Below are 12,948 nucleotides of genomic sequence, written 5' to 3'. Positions count from 1 at the left end.
CTACCCTATGTTAGCAACATAAACGTATCTCGTCGCCGACGACATGTTAGCGAACACCGACGATGCGTTAACATAACATAGGGTTGACGATGCGTTAATGTTGCTAAAATAGGGTAGCAGCGATGTGTTATCAGCTAACGCATCGTCGCTACCCTACGTCAGCAACATAACGCATCGTCGCTACCCTACGTCAGCAACATAACGCATCGTCGCTACCCTACGTCAGCAACATAACGCATCGTCGCTACCCTACGTCAGCAACATAACGCTTCGTTAACACAGATTCCTGCCACGTGTCGTTATCCTATTTGTTTCAGTAACGCATCGTCGGTGTTCGCTATCATGTCGTCGACGACGAGATACCAAAGAGACAAAGTTGGAAACTTGAATTAGTGAAGATAATCTTAGAAACACATTCTCTAAATGGGCTATTATGGGAATTTTACCTAATAATAGTAATAATAATAATAATATTCTATCTAGCCATACCCCTTTCACCTTTTACCGAACCAACAACCATCTTCCTAGATGCCATCAAAACCCAGTATCAACCCAAAACAACCTCAAATCAACAAACATGTCCGAAGCTCAACTCCCCACGTACGACATCATCATCTTCGGAGCATCCGGTTTCACAGGCAAGTACGTAATCCGAGAAGCCCTCAAGTTCCTCAACACACCCAACTCCCCATTCAAAACCCTAGCCTTAGCCGGCCGTAACTCTTCCAAACTCTCCAAAGCCTTAAAATGGGCTTCCGATACCCACCCCACCATCCCATTCATCACCGCCGACACCTCCGATCCACCCTCTCTCCGCCTCATGGCTTCCCAAACCAAACTCATCCTCAACTGCGTCGGCCCGTTTCGCCTCTACGGTGAACCGGTTGTGGCTGCGTGTGTTGAAGCCGGGTGTGATTACTTGGATATTTCTGGTGAACCGGAGTTTATGGAGAGGATGGAAGCGGGTTATCATGAGAAGGCGGTGGAGAAGGGTAGTTTGGTCATTTCGGCTTGTGGGTTTGACTCGGTTCCGGCGGAGTTTGGGTTGATGTTTAATTTGAAGCAGTGGGTTTCGCCTGCGGTGCCGAATCGGGTTGAGGCGTATTTGAGTCTGGAGTCGGATAATAGGATTGTGGGTAATTTTGGGACGTTTGAGTCCGCGGTTTTGGGTGTGGCCAATGCTCATAAGCTCGCGGAGTTGAGACGGTCCAGGCCGAAAAGGTCTAGACCTTCGGTGAGTCGAATAATTTGGCTTCTTTTTTGTATGATCTATTCATTGATTTGTCTAATGTTTTCTGTCGATTTGGGGTTTTTGCTACGATTTTCAGTAGGGGTGTGCATTAAACTAAAAAAAAGATCCGAAACCGAAAAAACCCAAACTTACGGTTCGGTTTTGGTTTTGAATTTAATTAAAACCAGAAAAACCGAACCTAACAGAACCGAATTCATAGCCCAAATGTAAAATAATTAATTAATTATTAATTAACAAAATGATTTAGGCCCAAATATTTTGGGTCAATTTTTTTTTGGCTCAAAAGTTTCAAGCTGAAATAGCAAAATTGAAGAAACTGAAATCGAACAGTTTTTGGTTTGGTTTTAGCCCAAAACTGACCCAAATCGATCCGATCATACCCCTGATTTTCAGATTACTGATTTTATATTTTCTTTTATCTTAGATTCCTGGCCCTGCACCTGTGAAAGGATCCACCATAGAACACCAAAAAGAGCTCGGACTCTGGGCTGTTAAACTCCCATCAGCAGACGCCATTGTTGTCCGTAGAACACTAGCAACTCTTACAGACAACCCAAGTGGTTTACCAGGTGTAAATGAGGACCCTAAACATGCAGAAAAACGAGCAGCTTTTTGGTCAAATATTAAACCTGCCCATTTCGGTGTAAAGATTGCCACCAAGAATCTTCTGGGTGTCTTTGGATTCATTGCAATCGGGTTATCAATCGGGCTGCTGGGCGCCTTCTCTTTCGGGAGGTGGCTTCTGTTAAAATTCCCTTCAATTTTTACATTTGGGGGTTTCAAGAAGACGGGTCCAACTGAAGAGGAAGTGACTAGTGCCACTTTCAAGATGTGGTTCGTGGGCCAGGGCTTCAGCGATGCAAATCTTGCTTCACAGGGAAACTCAATACCCGATACAGAAATCATTACCCGAGTAATGGGCCCGGAGATTGGTTACTTGACAACTCCCATTATTCTGGTTCAGTGTGCTCTAATTACCTTGAAACAACGTCAAAATCTTCCTAAAGGCGGAGTATATACTCCAGGTATCGTTTTTGGCCCGACTGATCTTCAAGATCGACTTCAGGAGAATGGGATTTCGTTTGATTTGATTTCAGAAAGATGAAAAGTGACATAAATAGCATGATATTTTCTAAATTTCCAATGCAATAAAATGTTATGGATATCTATAAATCTTATGATGTTATAAACCTAGACATTGAGTGTTTACAGTTTTAACATTTAGCAACATAACAAACAGTGTAACATAAACACAAAAAAGAAAAAAAAAACGTTTCTATTCAGTCAAGGTGGTCGTGTGGTCTAAACGACATGAACATGGCTGCATAATGCTTAAGCCGGTCCTGGTTCCTATCCCTCAAAACTGCCGCCTCATTCCTAGTCCTCAAAATGTACCGTCGCCACGCTAGTTGGATATTAACAGCAGCCCATGTCCGCCAGTTGGATGAATAATATCTCGCCCTTCGTTTCATTCTTTCGCTAACGAACGAGTAACGGAAATGATTTGTAATGTACCTTAAATGCTTTGCATCTAGTGCAAAGCATTCTGTTCCTCTTACACAAGTGAATGTTGCGGTTGCAGCCGGATAACGATCCATAAATGGAATCCTAAGGCACCATGAAAGCAGCTCGTCCCCGAAAAAACTTCCCGGTTCCAGTGTGCTGGTTGCAACAATCCCTCGGCTTAGCCATTGGGTTCTCTTCACTCGACCGTGAACCACAAACATCATTCTCTGAACCGGGTCTCCTTCTCTAATTATCTAAATCGCATAAGGATACAAGCATGTAAATATACAAATATGAAACATCTTTACATTTCGGGTTCATGTGATGATAGTATGATACCTTCTCGCCCTTTGAGTAGACGTAATATGTAACTCGGTCACAAATATTGTCAAGAATAACATCATCCATGTACTTGAACAAAGGTGCCTGAAAAGTTTTGAATTAGTGACTGATAATAGTGACGGTCTCTTTTGTAGCGGTTAGAATACCTTTTTTATTAGATCTAAGCAAAGATGGCGCTTGATATCTCTTCTCAGCCCTTCGGGGAGATCGCTGACCATTTCCATATCATCTTGACCACCCATAAACGACCACCTTTGGTTCTCGAAGTGGCGAACTCTTTTTCTCAAACTAGAAGGCAATTGTCTGTGTTTCATCCACCATTCCATGTCTGTAAGTTTCATCTGCATTTTCGTAGTCCTTCCCGCTATTGCGTACAAGAAAAGCTGGTTCCAAACATAAAACAATTCAACTCTTTGTTAGCTAGCGGATTGGATCAAATAGTTGGTAGATTCATATTTGATGTACTGGTTTTTCGGTTCAATAATATATCTGTAATCTTCTTAAAGATTATAATCCTTTACTTTGCTTCCGCTCATCGATTCAAATATTTTCCAAGTAATGAAAGATTAAGCGAATACCTGAATGTTTCCGATTAACGAGGTGAAGAGAATTACTCCAACGATCACCATATAACAAGAAAAAGTCACCTCCAAGACCTCGCTTGTCGGCTCAAGAATGTTGCCCATGGTACTGCAAGTAAAACATGTTTTTAGTCAATGATTTTTTTTTTTTTTTGTTAAATGTTTATATTTGAACAGTTTCTTGCCTGAAGGATGTTATACCCCAGAGATTGCTGTACAGCATCCTGGTGACAACAGAATCAATTAAAATTATTGGTAAAGCAAACTCATAGATTCCATAAGCAAATGGTCCATCCGTATCTAAGCACGATGAGCTTCTAGAGTTGGCTTTACTCGAGCACGATAAATACAGGGTGCTACATTTCTTGCTAGCATCACACTGTTTCATCAAGCATGACACAACCCGCTGTATGGCTAGCGCGTACCAGTAACTTCCAGACGCCTGAGGCCAAATTAAATTGTTTGAAACATAAAAGAAAGCCAATGCAATAAGTTTTGAGATTAGTAAAAGAAAGATACATGAGAAGCTTGGAAGTAAGCCATGAAACTGAGGCCAAAACGCCACCAAACGTTGCCAAATATGTAACCGGTGATCAACCGTCTGCGATGCATCAAGCAGTAGCAATGATAAAGTTTGGGTATGAATTGTAGCATGAATATGAGCTGTACTAGGACCAGTATCATTGATATCTTTTCTTCTCTTAATAACCTTGGTGCCACTAATAAATAAAACACCTGCCAATCATAATATGTGAATATATTGAGACGAATACTCGGGTATGTGATTAAATAAAAAAATCCGCGGATATGAGATTAATGATATCATGCCTGATTACCCGAAGGGCCGAAACCATGTATACCCGAATCATATACCCAATTTTTATCAATTTTATTTCCTTAACCCTTGTCTAATATTTCATTTGATTAGCTTTATTAAGTGGAAAATGATGATACCATTTAGTATTTATATTTGTATGCTACGTAATATGAAATTATGTTATGAGATTTATATCATAATGAAAAAAATATATATTTTAAACATTTTCATGATGACAATGATATATAAATGTAACTTATCATATTCTAATCTATTGTCTCTCTTAAAACCATAAAATTGTTTAAAGATTAGAATGAAAAAAAAACTTGAAAATGGGTCCAATAAGTAATTATATGCGGGTATTGTCAAGTATGAGACATGGTTTTGCAATCGGGTATGAGACTAAGATTACTAATACACTCTCAAACCGTCCTATTGCCATCTCTACTTACGAGCCATATGTCTCATACGATGTGACAATGTTATGGTGGTGTGTTGTGTCAGAAGCATACAACCATATGGTGTAAAAATTGCTTTATATGACCTGTGTGCTATATCATATTTACGTATTTAACATGAGAGTGGTGTGCAAAAGTCAAACGTAACGTATAACCTAGACGTGCACAAAAAAACCGGTTCCGGAACCTAACTGGTGGAACCGAACCGGAACTGGTTCCAGTTCCAACCCGGTTGGTACAATACCCGGTTTGGGTATTTTTGTACCCGAAAATCGTACCCGGTTCTCCTATTTGTATGTCAGTATCAGTTCCAACCCGGTTCCTACCCGGTTCTTAATTGGAACCGGTTCGGTTCGTACCTGGAAAAACCGGTTCCGACGGGTTTTTTTTGAAGGGTCAAACAAAAGTCAAACTAGCCGTTGGAACCGGTTCCAACGGTAATATAGCCGTTGGAACCGGTTTTTTAGACACCAATTAGCCGTTGGAACTGGTTCCAACGGTAATATAGCCGTTGGAACCGGTTTTTGAGACAATAGATCCGTTGGAACCGGTTCCAACGGTAATATAGCCGTTGGAACCGGTTTTTGATGCCCAAACCTATATATAACTTGTTTCCACCACTTGTTTCACCACCAAACTCAAAAACAAACTAAAATACTACTCCTTTAGCAAACCCGTTCCTTTACCCGACCATCCAACTAAATATTATTATGGCACCCATCAAAAAAACTAACAAGAAGGCTAAGAAGAGTGTTTTTGTTGCCCCCGTTCCTGTTACGGAGGACCCAAGGGTTGTTACGGTAGTCAACCATAACCGCAACCAAGACATATGGAAGAATTGGGATTTGATTGTGGATGACGAAGGTTATCAAAAGGCTCGTTGCAAACTATGTGGTTCAATATTAAAGCACGATTCCAACTCTACTTTGAGAAAGCACATCGAGAAGCCATATTGCAAGGCGTTGAAAGGGATTGGCGCGACCGATCAAATTGACTTGGGTAAAGATGGTACACTATTTCGTTACAACACGACTCAAGTTCAAGATAGAATGGCAAAGTTCGTTATTCAACGAGGTTTGCCGTTTAACCACTTTGATGACCCGGAGTTGACGTCGTTGATTCGCGAAACTCTACAACCGAGATACACACATGTAAGTCGTACTACCTTAAGACGTCATTGTATCAGGTTGTGGGAGTGTGTTAAAAAAGAGTTAGTCGAGTCTTTTCATTCTTTAGAAGCCATGGTTAGTTTAACTACCGATGTTTGGTCGGCACCACACGGGTTGCCCGAATCATACATATGTGTCACCGCTCATTGGGTTGATCCGGTGACATGGCAATTGATGAAACGCACCATCGCTTTTGAAAACTTCCCGTTCCCACATACCGCCGAAAAATTGTTTGAGTTACTTGATGAAGTTATAACGACTTACAACTTGAGAAATAAAATATTTTTGATTTCGTTTGACAACGCTTCAAACAATACTAAGGCGGCTGAAAAATTTATCATTAAATATTCACCACCTTGTTTCGGGGATTTTTTTCATGTCCGATGTGTTGCACATATCATCAACTTGGTTGTTCAAATAGGTCTTGACAATGAAAACATTTGTGATGATTTAAAATACTTTAGACTTATGTTACAAGATGTCTTCAAAAGTGGTAAAAGAAGACATCTTGAATATAAGAACTATTGCAAGTCGGTTGAAAGAAAGTATTTGGGGCCGAATTGGGACGTTCCAACCCGTTGGAACTCAACTTGTCATATGTTAAAGTGTGCTTTTGCCCAACGCCAAACTTTACAAGCATTTCATAACAATCTTGTTGAAGAACGCGAGGCCGATATGTTTCCGGAAAGTGTTTGGGTCCAAGTCGGTTATTTGTTGGAGTATCTTGACGTGTTCAAAAAGTCAACAACAAAATTATCGGGAGTCTATTACCCTACTAGTTGTTGGGTTTTGCAAGAATTGTACTATATGTCTTGTGTTTTTAAAAGCTTTGCGGAGAAGAACAAACTCTTCGAAAATATTGTTGCGGTGATGAAAGAAAAGTTCATAAAATATTTTGAAAACATACCGCCGGTCTTTACTTGTGCCGCCGCATTAAACCCCTATTGGAATGTTAATGGGGTTGAAACAACGATTGAGGAAATATTCGACGACTTAGGTATGCACGAGATTGACCCGAAGTTGTCGACGGAAGCGAAGGACAAGTTCAACAAAAACCTTCAAGACCTTTATGACCATTATTTTCAAATGTATGGTCCAAGCACGAGATCGTCTTTTGTGAAAAAAACAACAACTAGTAGGCCGTGCAATGACCCACTTATAAACTTGATGAATGGGATTCGTGAATCGGCATCTAAGAGGCAAAGAGGAAACACCCCAAGTAGCGAACTTGGTCGATATAGTGGAGCAAACTATGTTGAGGGCGCAACGGTCGACGAAATTCGCAATATTGATTTGTTGGCTTGGTGGAAAGGTAAACAAAACGAATTTCCCATTCTATCCGCCATGGCTCGTGATTTGCTTGTCGTACAAGCCTCAACGGTTGCTTCCGAATTGGTTTTTTCTCTTAGTGGGAGGGTGTTATCTATGCGAAGAACAAAACTAACTCCCGAGTCTCTAGAGGTTTGCATTTGCCTAAAGGACCATTTGGATGCGGTGGATCGTGTACAACACAAGGCGAATTTTGAAGACGAAATACCAGTAGAGCGTCATATTCATGATGAGGAGGCGGAGGACGGGGTTTCTTCCGATAACGAAGACGAGGGTGAAGACGAGAATGAAGACGAAGAAGAGTTGTAATTATTTGTTTTGGTAAAATTATTTGTAACTTGTTCAACTAATATTTAGTTTTGATTTGTTTTATTATAATTACTTTTGTTACTCATGATTAATTTTTGTTACTTTTTTAATAACGACGAACATTTTATTTATTTAAAAAATAACTATTACAAACATTATTAAAACATAAACAATACTAAACATAACAACTAAAACATAAAAAACAAAGTCCGTCGTTTTAATCCGGGAATACTTATTTTTGGGTTGTAGAGCCGGACGACTCTCCCACTTCCCTTTTTTTAGCTTCCAAACTTCTTTTCTCTCGACAATACTTATTCGTATGTTTTCGTAATGTCGAGTTGGACCCTGCTTTAAGAAACTTCGAGCAATATTTGCAACGTGCCAACTCATGTGAGTCGGTCATGAAACACAAATCGTAATGAACCCAAATATCGGGGCATCTTGTTGTTTCGATCACCATAACAACGTCATCATTAGTTGCCATTTGTTGTCGGTTTAAGGTTAATTGTGGTTTGGAGTGTGTTTTATAGTTTTGGAAGTGGTTTAACAAGTACACAAACAAACCTTGCTATTTATAGTAAGAAAATAACATATTTGTAGTTAAAAAACCGGTTCCAACGGTCAAAAACGGCTATATAGCCGTTGGAACCGGTTCCTAACGGCTATAATATTTAAATTTCAAAAAAAACCGGTGGAACCGGTTTTTACGTAAAAACCGGTTCCGGTTCATACCCTACCCGGTTCTTAAAAGTTAGCATATCTGGGCATCGGTTCGGGTCGGGAACCGAACTGGTTCTTGATTGGAACCGGTTCCATTTTACAACCCGGTGTGAAAAAACCGGTTTCGAACCGGTCCGGGTTTTCCAGTTGAACCCGATTTGTGCACCCCTAGTATAACCTCATACCACCTGTATATTATAAAAGGTATGCTAATATTCAGGTGATACTTTCGATAGCATACCTTATAAACTAATTTGTCTGAAATTCGTTTAGATTGCTATTATGTTCTAAGCAAACGTTAATATCATCGAGTCTAATAACGAAAATTCGAATTTACTTGTGGAATCGGTAGAATGACGAAGGCATCTAACCAAAATCCCCGAAGGGATCGAAGATAATGCAACGCAATGTCACGTGAGTCCCACACGAGCTTCCCACATCCGACCACCAAAGATTCTCTAGACACGTAAGCCAAACGGAACTGAAGCCACACGTGGTACAAGTGCATCAAGTCGACACAAGTACGTACAATGCTCACCGCTTTCACCACCCTGTCCACTATATACACACATATCCCACCACCACCACCACCACCACCGTCACCATCACCGTCGCTGCCTTCATCTATCGCCAACGCAAAAAAGAAAAACGGGTCCACTGCCAATGCGGCAAACCGCGCTAGAAGAAGCACTCTATTCCACCATAGCACTTGGTCGCTACGGGGGTCCAAAACGCGACGAATGTGTCGCGTTGTGGACTTCTTGTTTTGATCCGTAGTTTGACGGGACTTGATCGGGACTAAAGAAGACCCCGCGAGCGCCTCCCATGACGGATGAATCGTGGGATCGCAGCTCGTGGAGTGGAAATTCGGGATTCCGAATTGGCTACAAAGGAAGCATTCTTCGTTTATGATATTTGTTTTCTCTTGCTTGAATAGGCTATTAATCCATCTAAAAACACAATACAATATTAGATCGGTCAATGACACGTATTTCATTTGCTTATAACGTGCTAACAATAATAATAATAATAATAATAATAATAATAATAATAGTAATTAGAAGGGTCATTTATAGCTACACGACCTCCATCTGATTTCACACTATCAAACAGTCATCCACAAAATATTCAGACGACTGTTTTGACAAAAAAAAATGTCAAACATTGAAAAAATTTTGTACCGTTTAAACAATATCCGGATAGTCATTTTAACAATAGACAAATAACTTTGAACTTATATGTCAAAACAGCTATTCGACGTTTAAAATGATGTAGGATTAAATGTAAGACGGTGTGTTGAACCGAACCTAGCTAATGAGAAAGACAGAAGGTAACCTGGTGATCATGGTGAAACGGTGGCATTAAGTTTATCTGAAGTTGTAGAATGCTGGGGAAACAGTAGGATGGTCAGCATGATGTTGAGTTATATATATAGAGTCACATACATTTGTATTAGCCACGTGTAAGGTATGTTGGTTACGAACTTCATCTACTAACGCACCGAACCAATTAAATTACATGCATCTGTACAAAGGTTTAATAATTTTTATTTAAGATCAATAAGAATTTTTAGTCAGATATAAAACTACATGTGCTCTTTTGCTTGTTTATACTTTATATATAGTTAATTATCACAAAATAATGTTAGTTTTTAAACGATTTATTTCATAAGCCTTCTATATTATATATAGTATGTTATTTATATTGACAGTGACGTGTTTTGGAGAGGCGTAGGACATTTTACTTAAAGTAGTAATAAAGATGAGGACCATGCATCCAACAAAGCCAAGTAGGTGGACATGATCAAGATAGCAAAGACAAATGGGTCTGGCGAAGTAATTAATGACACTGCAGATGAGTATTCGATTAATGATGTCCGAATTAAAGAGGTCGAGTGAATCTGTGGATGCATGGTGCCCAACAATACTAGTACTGTGTCCATAAATCATAATTGGATTAACTGGAATATTATACTAAAAATAATTAATTGGACTAGGAGAAATATTGGATAATAATGATAATTATTTTTATTTAATTTTTAATATTTATTTGATTTAATAAACTGAAAAATGGTTTTGACAGATGGGATAATTTGATGAATGTATGTTTTTGATTTTCTAATGGGATGAGATGGAATATAAAAGGTGATGCATGTGAAGGGAAGAGAGTTGAGTATATACTCTAATCACCCAAAAGTTATCCAAATTGGTCAAAAGTTACCAGACTTTACATGTGGAAGGTGTCACACATTTGTCAAATAGTAACTCCAAATATAACTTCAGTTGTGGTGTAATGTCATCTTTGGTTGTATTCCCATGTTCAAATCTTGCTTAGGCATGCAAAAGTAACTCCAAATATGATCAAAGCTAGCCTCCATCTCTTTCTAGCAATAAAACAAAATTCAAATTTAAGGTTTTGGTCGTCAAAAATATATATTTGCAAGTTTGTATTTGTCGGAGTTAAAAACTATATTATGAATATATGTTTGTTTTTGTGTATTTAATAAGGTTTATATAACATATGTCAAAGAAAGTATTTTTTGAATTAATAAAATAGTTAATTTATTTTTTAATTAATAAAATATGGATCTAAAGTAGGAATTTTTTTATACACTTTTGGTTTCCAATTTTTTTTATTCGAAAACCAAATGTTATATAACTAGACACCCAACAATATGGTTCTAAAGTACATATGTGCGTTGTGTATGCTACTTTTTTGTGTTTGATGTTGATACATATAATGAGATAAGAATGATAAAGTTTTCAAACACTACATCACTATCTATTCCTCCCTTTAGTGGCCCGGTTAGAGACCTTAGAAGGGATGAATCTCCACAACCTCGAGTTATTATAATGAAATTGACCATACAACTTTCCTCCACAAACCGTGTATTTCCGGTTCGAACCTCCATAACCTCTTTGAAAGCATAGCAGATTCACGTCCCGAGGTGAACCAAAACCTAACCCACCAAATGTTTCCCGGACAATATCCTTTTCCCAAGATATCCAATTTAGCTTACTACTTGATATAATTATACGATGTTTCATGTCTAACTACAACCTTGTTTTAAAAATCTATAAGGTGAAAGGGGCACACGAGTAGTAATCACGCGTAGGAGTGGATGGAGTGAAGATATCTTGGGAGAGGATAACAAATAACCATTTTAATATGACTTTGGACTATATTAAGAGGGTCATGATATTCATATACCCTTTCTAGAAACTCACACACCCTACATACGATCGTATAGGAGCTATACGATTGTATGAAATAAAAGTACAATAAACGAAGTTTGAATACGATCGTATGGAAACAAAAAAACAAAAGCCAAAATTGATTGAGTTAGCCGTGTATGTTAAAAACAAAACATGACGATACATGGACATGAATGTTTCTTTGTATCTTATTATTGTTCTATTTATTTATCATATCAAAGCTACACTAAGAATGTTGTGTATGAACTTCTTGAAAATTCACATATTGGACAAGTTTGCCCAACCCTATTTTCCAAGACTTTCTATGGCAAAATATTATTGTAACTATTAGTATATCTAAATTCATTTATTATTAATTGGTATAGTATTAATATAGCATATTGGGTTTATGCTACATGTTTTTTCCTTCTAAATATACGGGTCTCGCGCCGAACGAACAAGACAAGAAACTAGTTATACATTATAAAAGTTTAAGCCTTTTAATGTTATAATTTCTTAAAAAAGTTATACCCAAAGTTCTGAATAATAAACGGGTAGTTAACAAATGCATCTACCCAAAAGTATACATTTTCTCAAAACTCACACGTCCTAAAAAAAGATCGTATAGTTGTTTGTTTAAAAAAATCACAAGCCCAAAGTTCATACGAAAGTTACAGATTGTTAAAAAAAAAAGTTATACGATCGTATAGTGTCCATACTATCGTATGGAATGTTCCTGGAAAGCAGACAAAGGCTGTGAGAAACTGAAAAAGATGCAGTCTTATACGATCGTATAACAGCCATACGATCATATGGATTCCAAGAGTGTGTGAATAAGTCAAAAAGTGTGTGGATAACCGGAGCCTATTAAGATAAGTCGAGGTACAAGTTTCTTATATATCAAGGATTTTATCAAGTTTATTTTATCAATTGTTCTTTATGGAGTATAGGGATTGTGATTTGGGTCATTGACATTTAGTGCTACAACTTGTAAACACAAAGCGATCATCCGTAGTGGATGGCATTATGTGGTATTTTGGAGCCATAATGCCTAGGAACACCGTCCCTAGACATTATGGATGGCGTTATTGTCACACCCCGACCAAAGGCGGCGGAACATGCCGGGGTGCAACAGATTGCCCAAAAACACAAGACACTATTTAAAGTGACAATATTTATTCAACTCATTTTATTTCATAAATCAGTAATCAACACATCTCGTTCACACAAACAAATTGAATACAAGTAACAATTATATTATTCGTTTTACT

General features: G+C 38.3%; 2 protein-coding genes across 2 annotated transcripts; one reads left to right on the top strand and one right to left on the bottom strand.

Moving 5' to 3' along the window:
• The first annotated feature begins 472 nt into the window (after nt 1–472).
• On the top strand, nt 473–2,413 carry LOC143636056 (putative mitochondrial saccharopine dehydrogenase-like oxidoreductase At5g39410). The gene is made up of 2 exons (XM_077103738.1): nt 473–1,234; nt 1,677–2,413. Exons 1-2 carry the CDS (start codon nt 578–580, stop codon nt 2,355–2,357), a joined length of 1,338 nt encoding a protein of 445 aa, XP_076959853.1. The 5' UTR covers nt 473–577; the 3' UTR covers nt 2,358–2,413.
• Nucleotides 2,414–2,512: 99 nt separating this feature from the next.
• On the bottom strand, nt 2,513–9,991 carry LOC143636003 (cyclic nucleotide-gated ion channel 2-like). Its single transcript, XM_077103699.1, has 8 exons — nt 9,819–9,991; nt 8,821–9,433; nt 4,201–4,416; nt 3,867–4,123; nt 3,679–3,790; nt 3,247–3,483; nt 3,098–3,184; nt 2,513–3,012 (listed from the first exon to the last, which is right to left on the bottom strand). Exons 1-8 carry the CDS (start codon nt 9,827–9,829, stop codon nt 2,533–2,535), a joined length of 2,013 nt encoding a protein of 670 aa, XP_076959814.1. The 5' UTR covers nt 9,830–9,991; the 3' UTR covers nt 2,513–2,532.
• Nucleotides 9,992–12,948: the final 2,957 nt, after the last annotated feature.

The sequence above is a fragment of the Bidens hawaiensis genome, unplaced genomic scaffold, assembly GCF_021521415.1.
Source record: "Bidens hawaiensis isolate Kalapana, Puna unplaced genomic scaffold, B.hawaiensis_p1.1 tig00007761_1, whole genome shotgun sequence".
Lineage (NCBI taxonomy): Eukaryota > Viridiplantae > Streptophyta > Magnoliopsida > Asterales > Asteraceae > Bidens > Bidens hawaiensis.
This window is presented reverse-complemented; position numbering and strand designations above follow the sequence as displayed.

Excerpts from the sequence above, each read along its gene's own strand:
- LOC143636003 (XM_077103699.1), bottom strand. Across the intron at positions 3,185-3,246 it reads GCTTAGATCTAATAAAAAAG|GCACCTTTGTTCAAGTACAT; the intron begins GTATTCTAACCG and ends AAAACTTTTCAG. Across the intron at positions 3,013-3,097 it reads TCTACTCAAAGGGCGAGAAG|ATAATTAGAGAAGGAGACCC; the intron begins GTATCATACTAT and ends TATGCGATTTAG.
- LOC143636056 (XM_077103738.1), top strand. The coding sequence starts at position 578 with ATGTCCGAAGCTCAACTCCCCACGTACGACATCATCATCTTCGGAGCA. Across the intron at positions 1,235-1,676 it reads CGAAAAGGTCTAGACCTTCG|ATTCCTGGCCCTGCACCTGT; the intron begins GTGAGTCGAATA and ends CTTTTATCTTAG.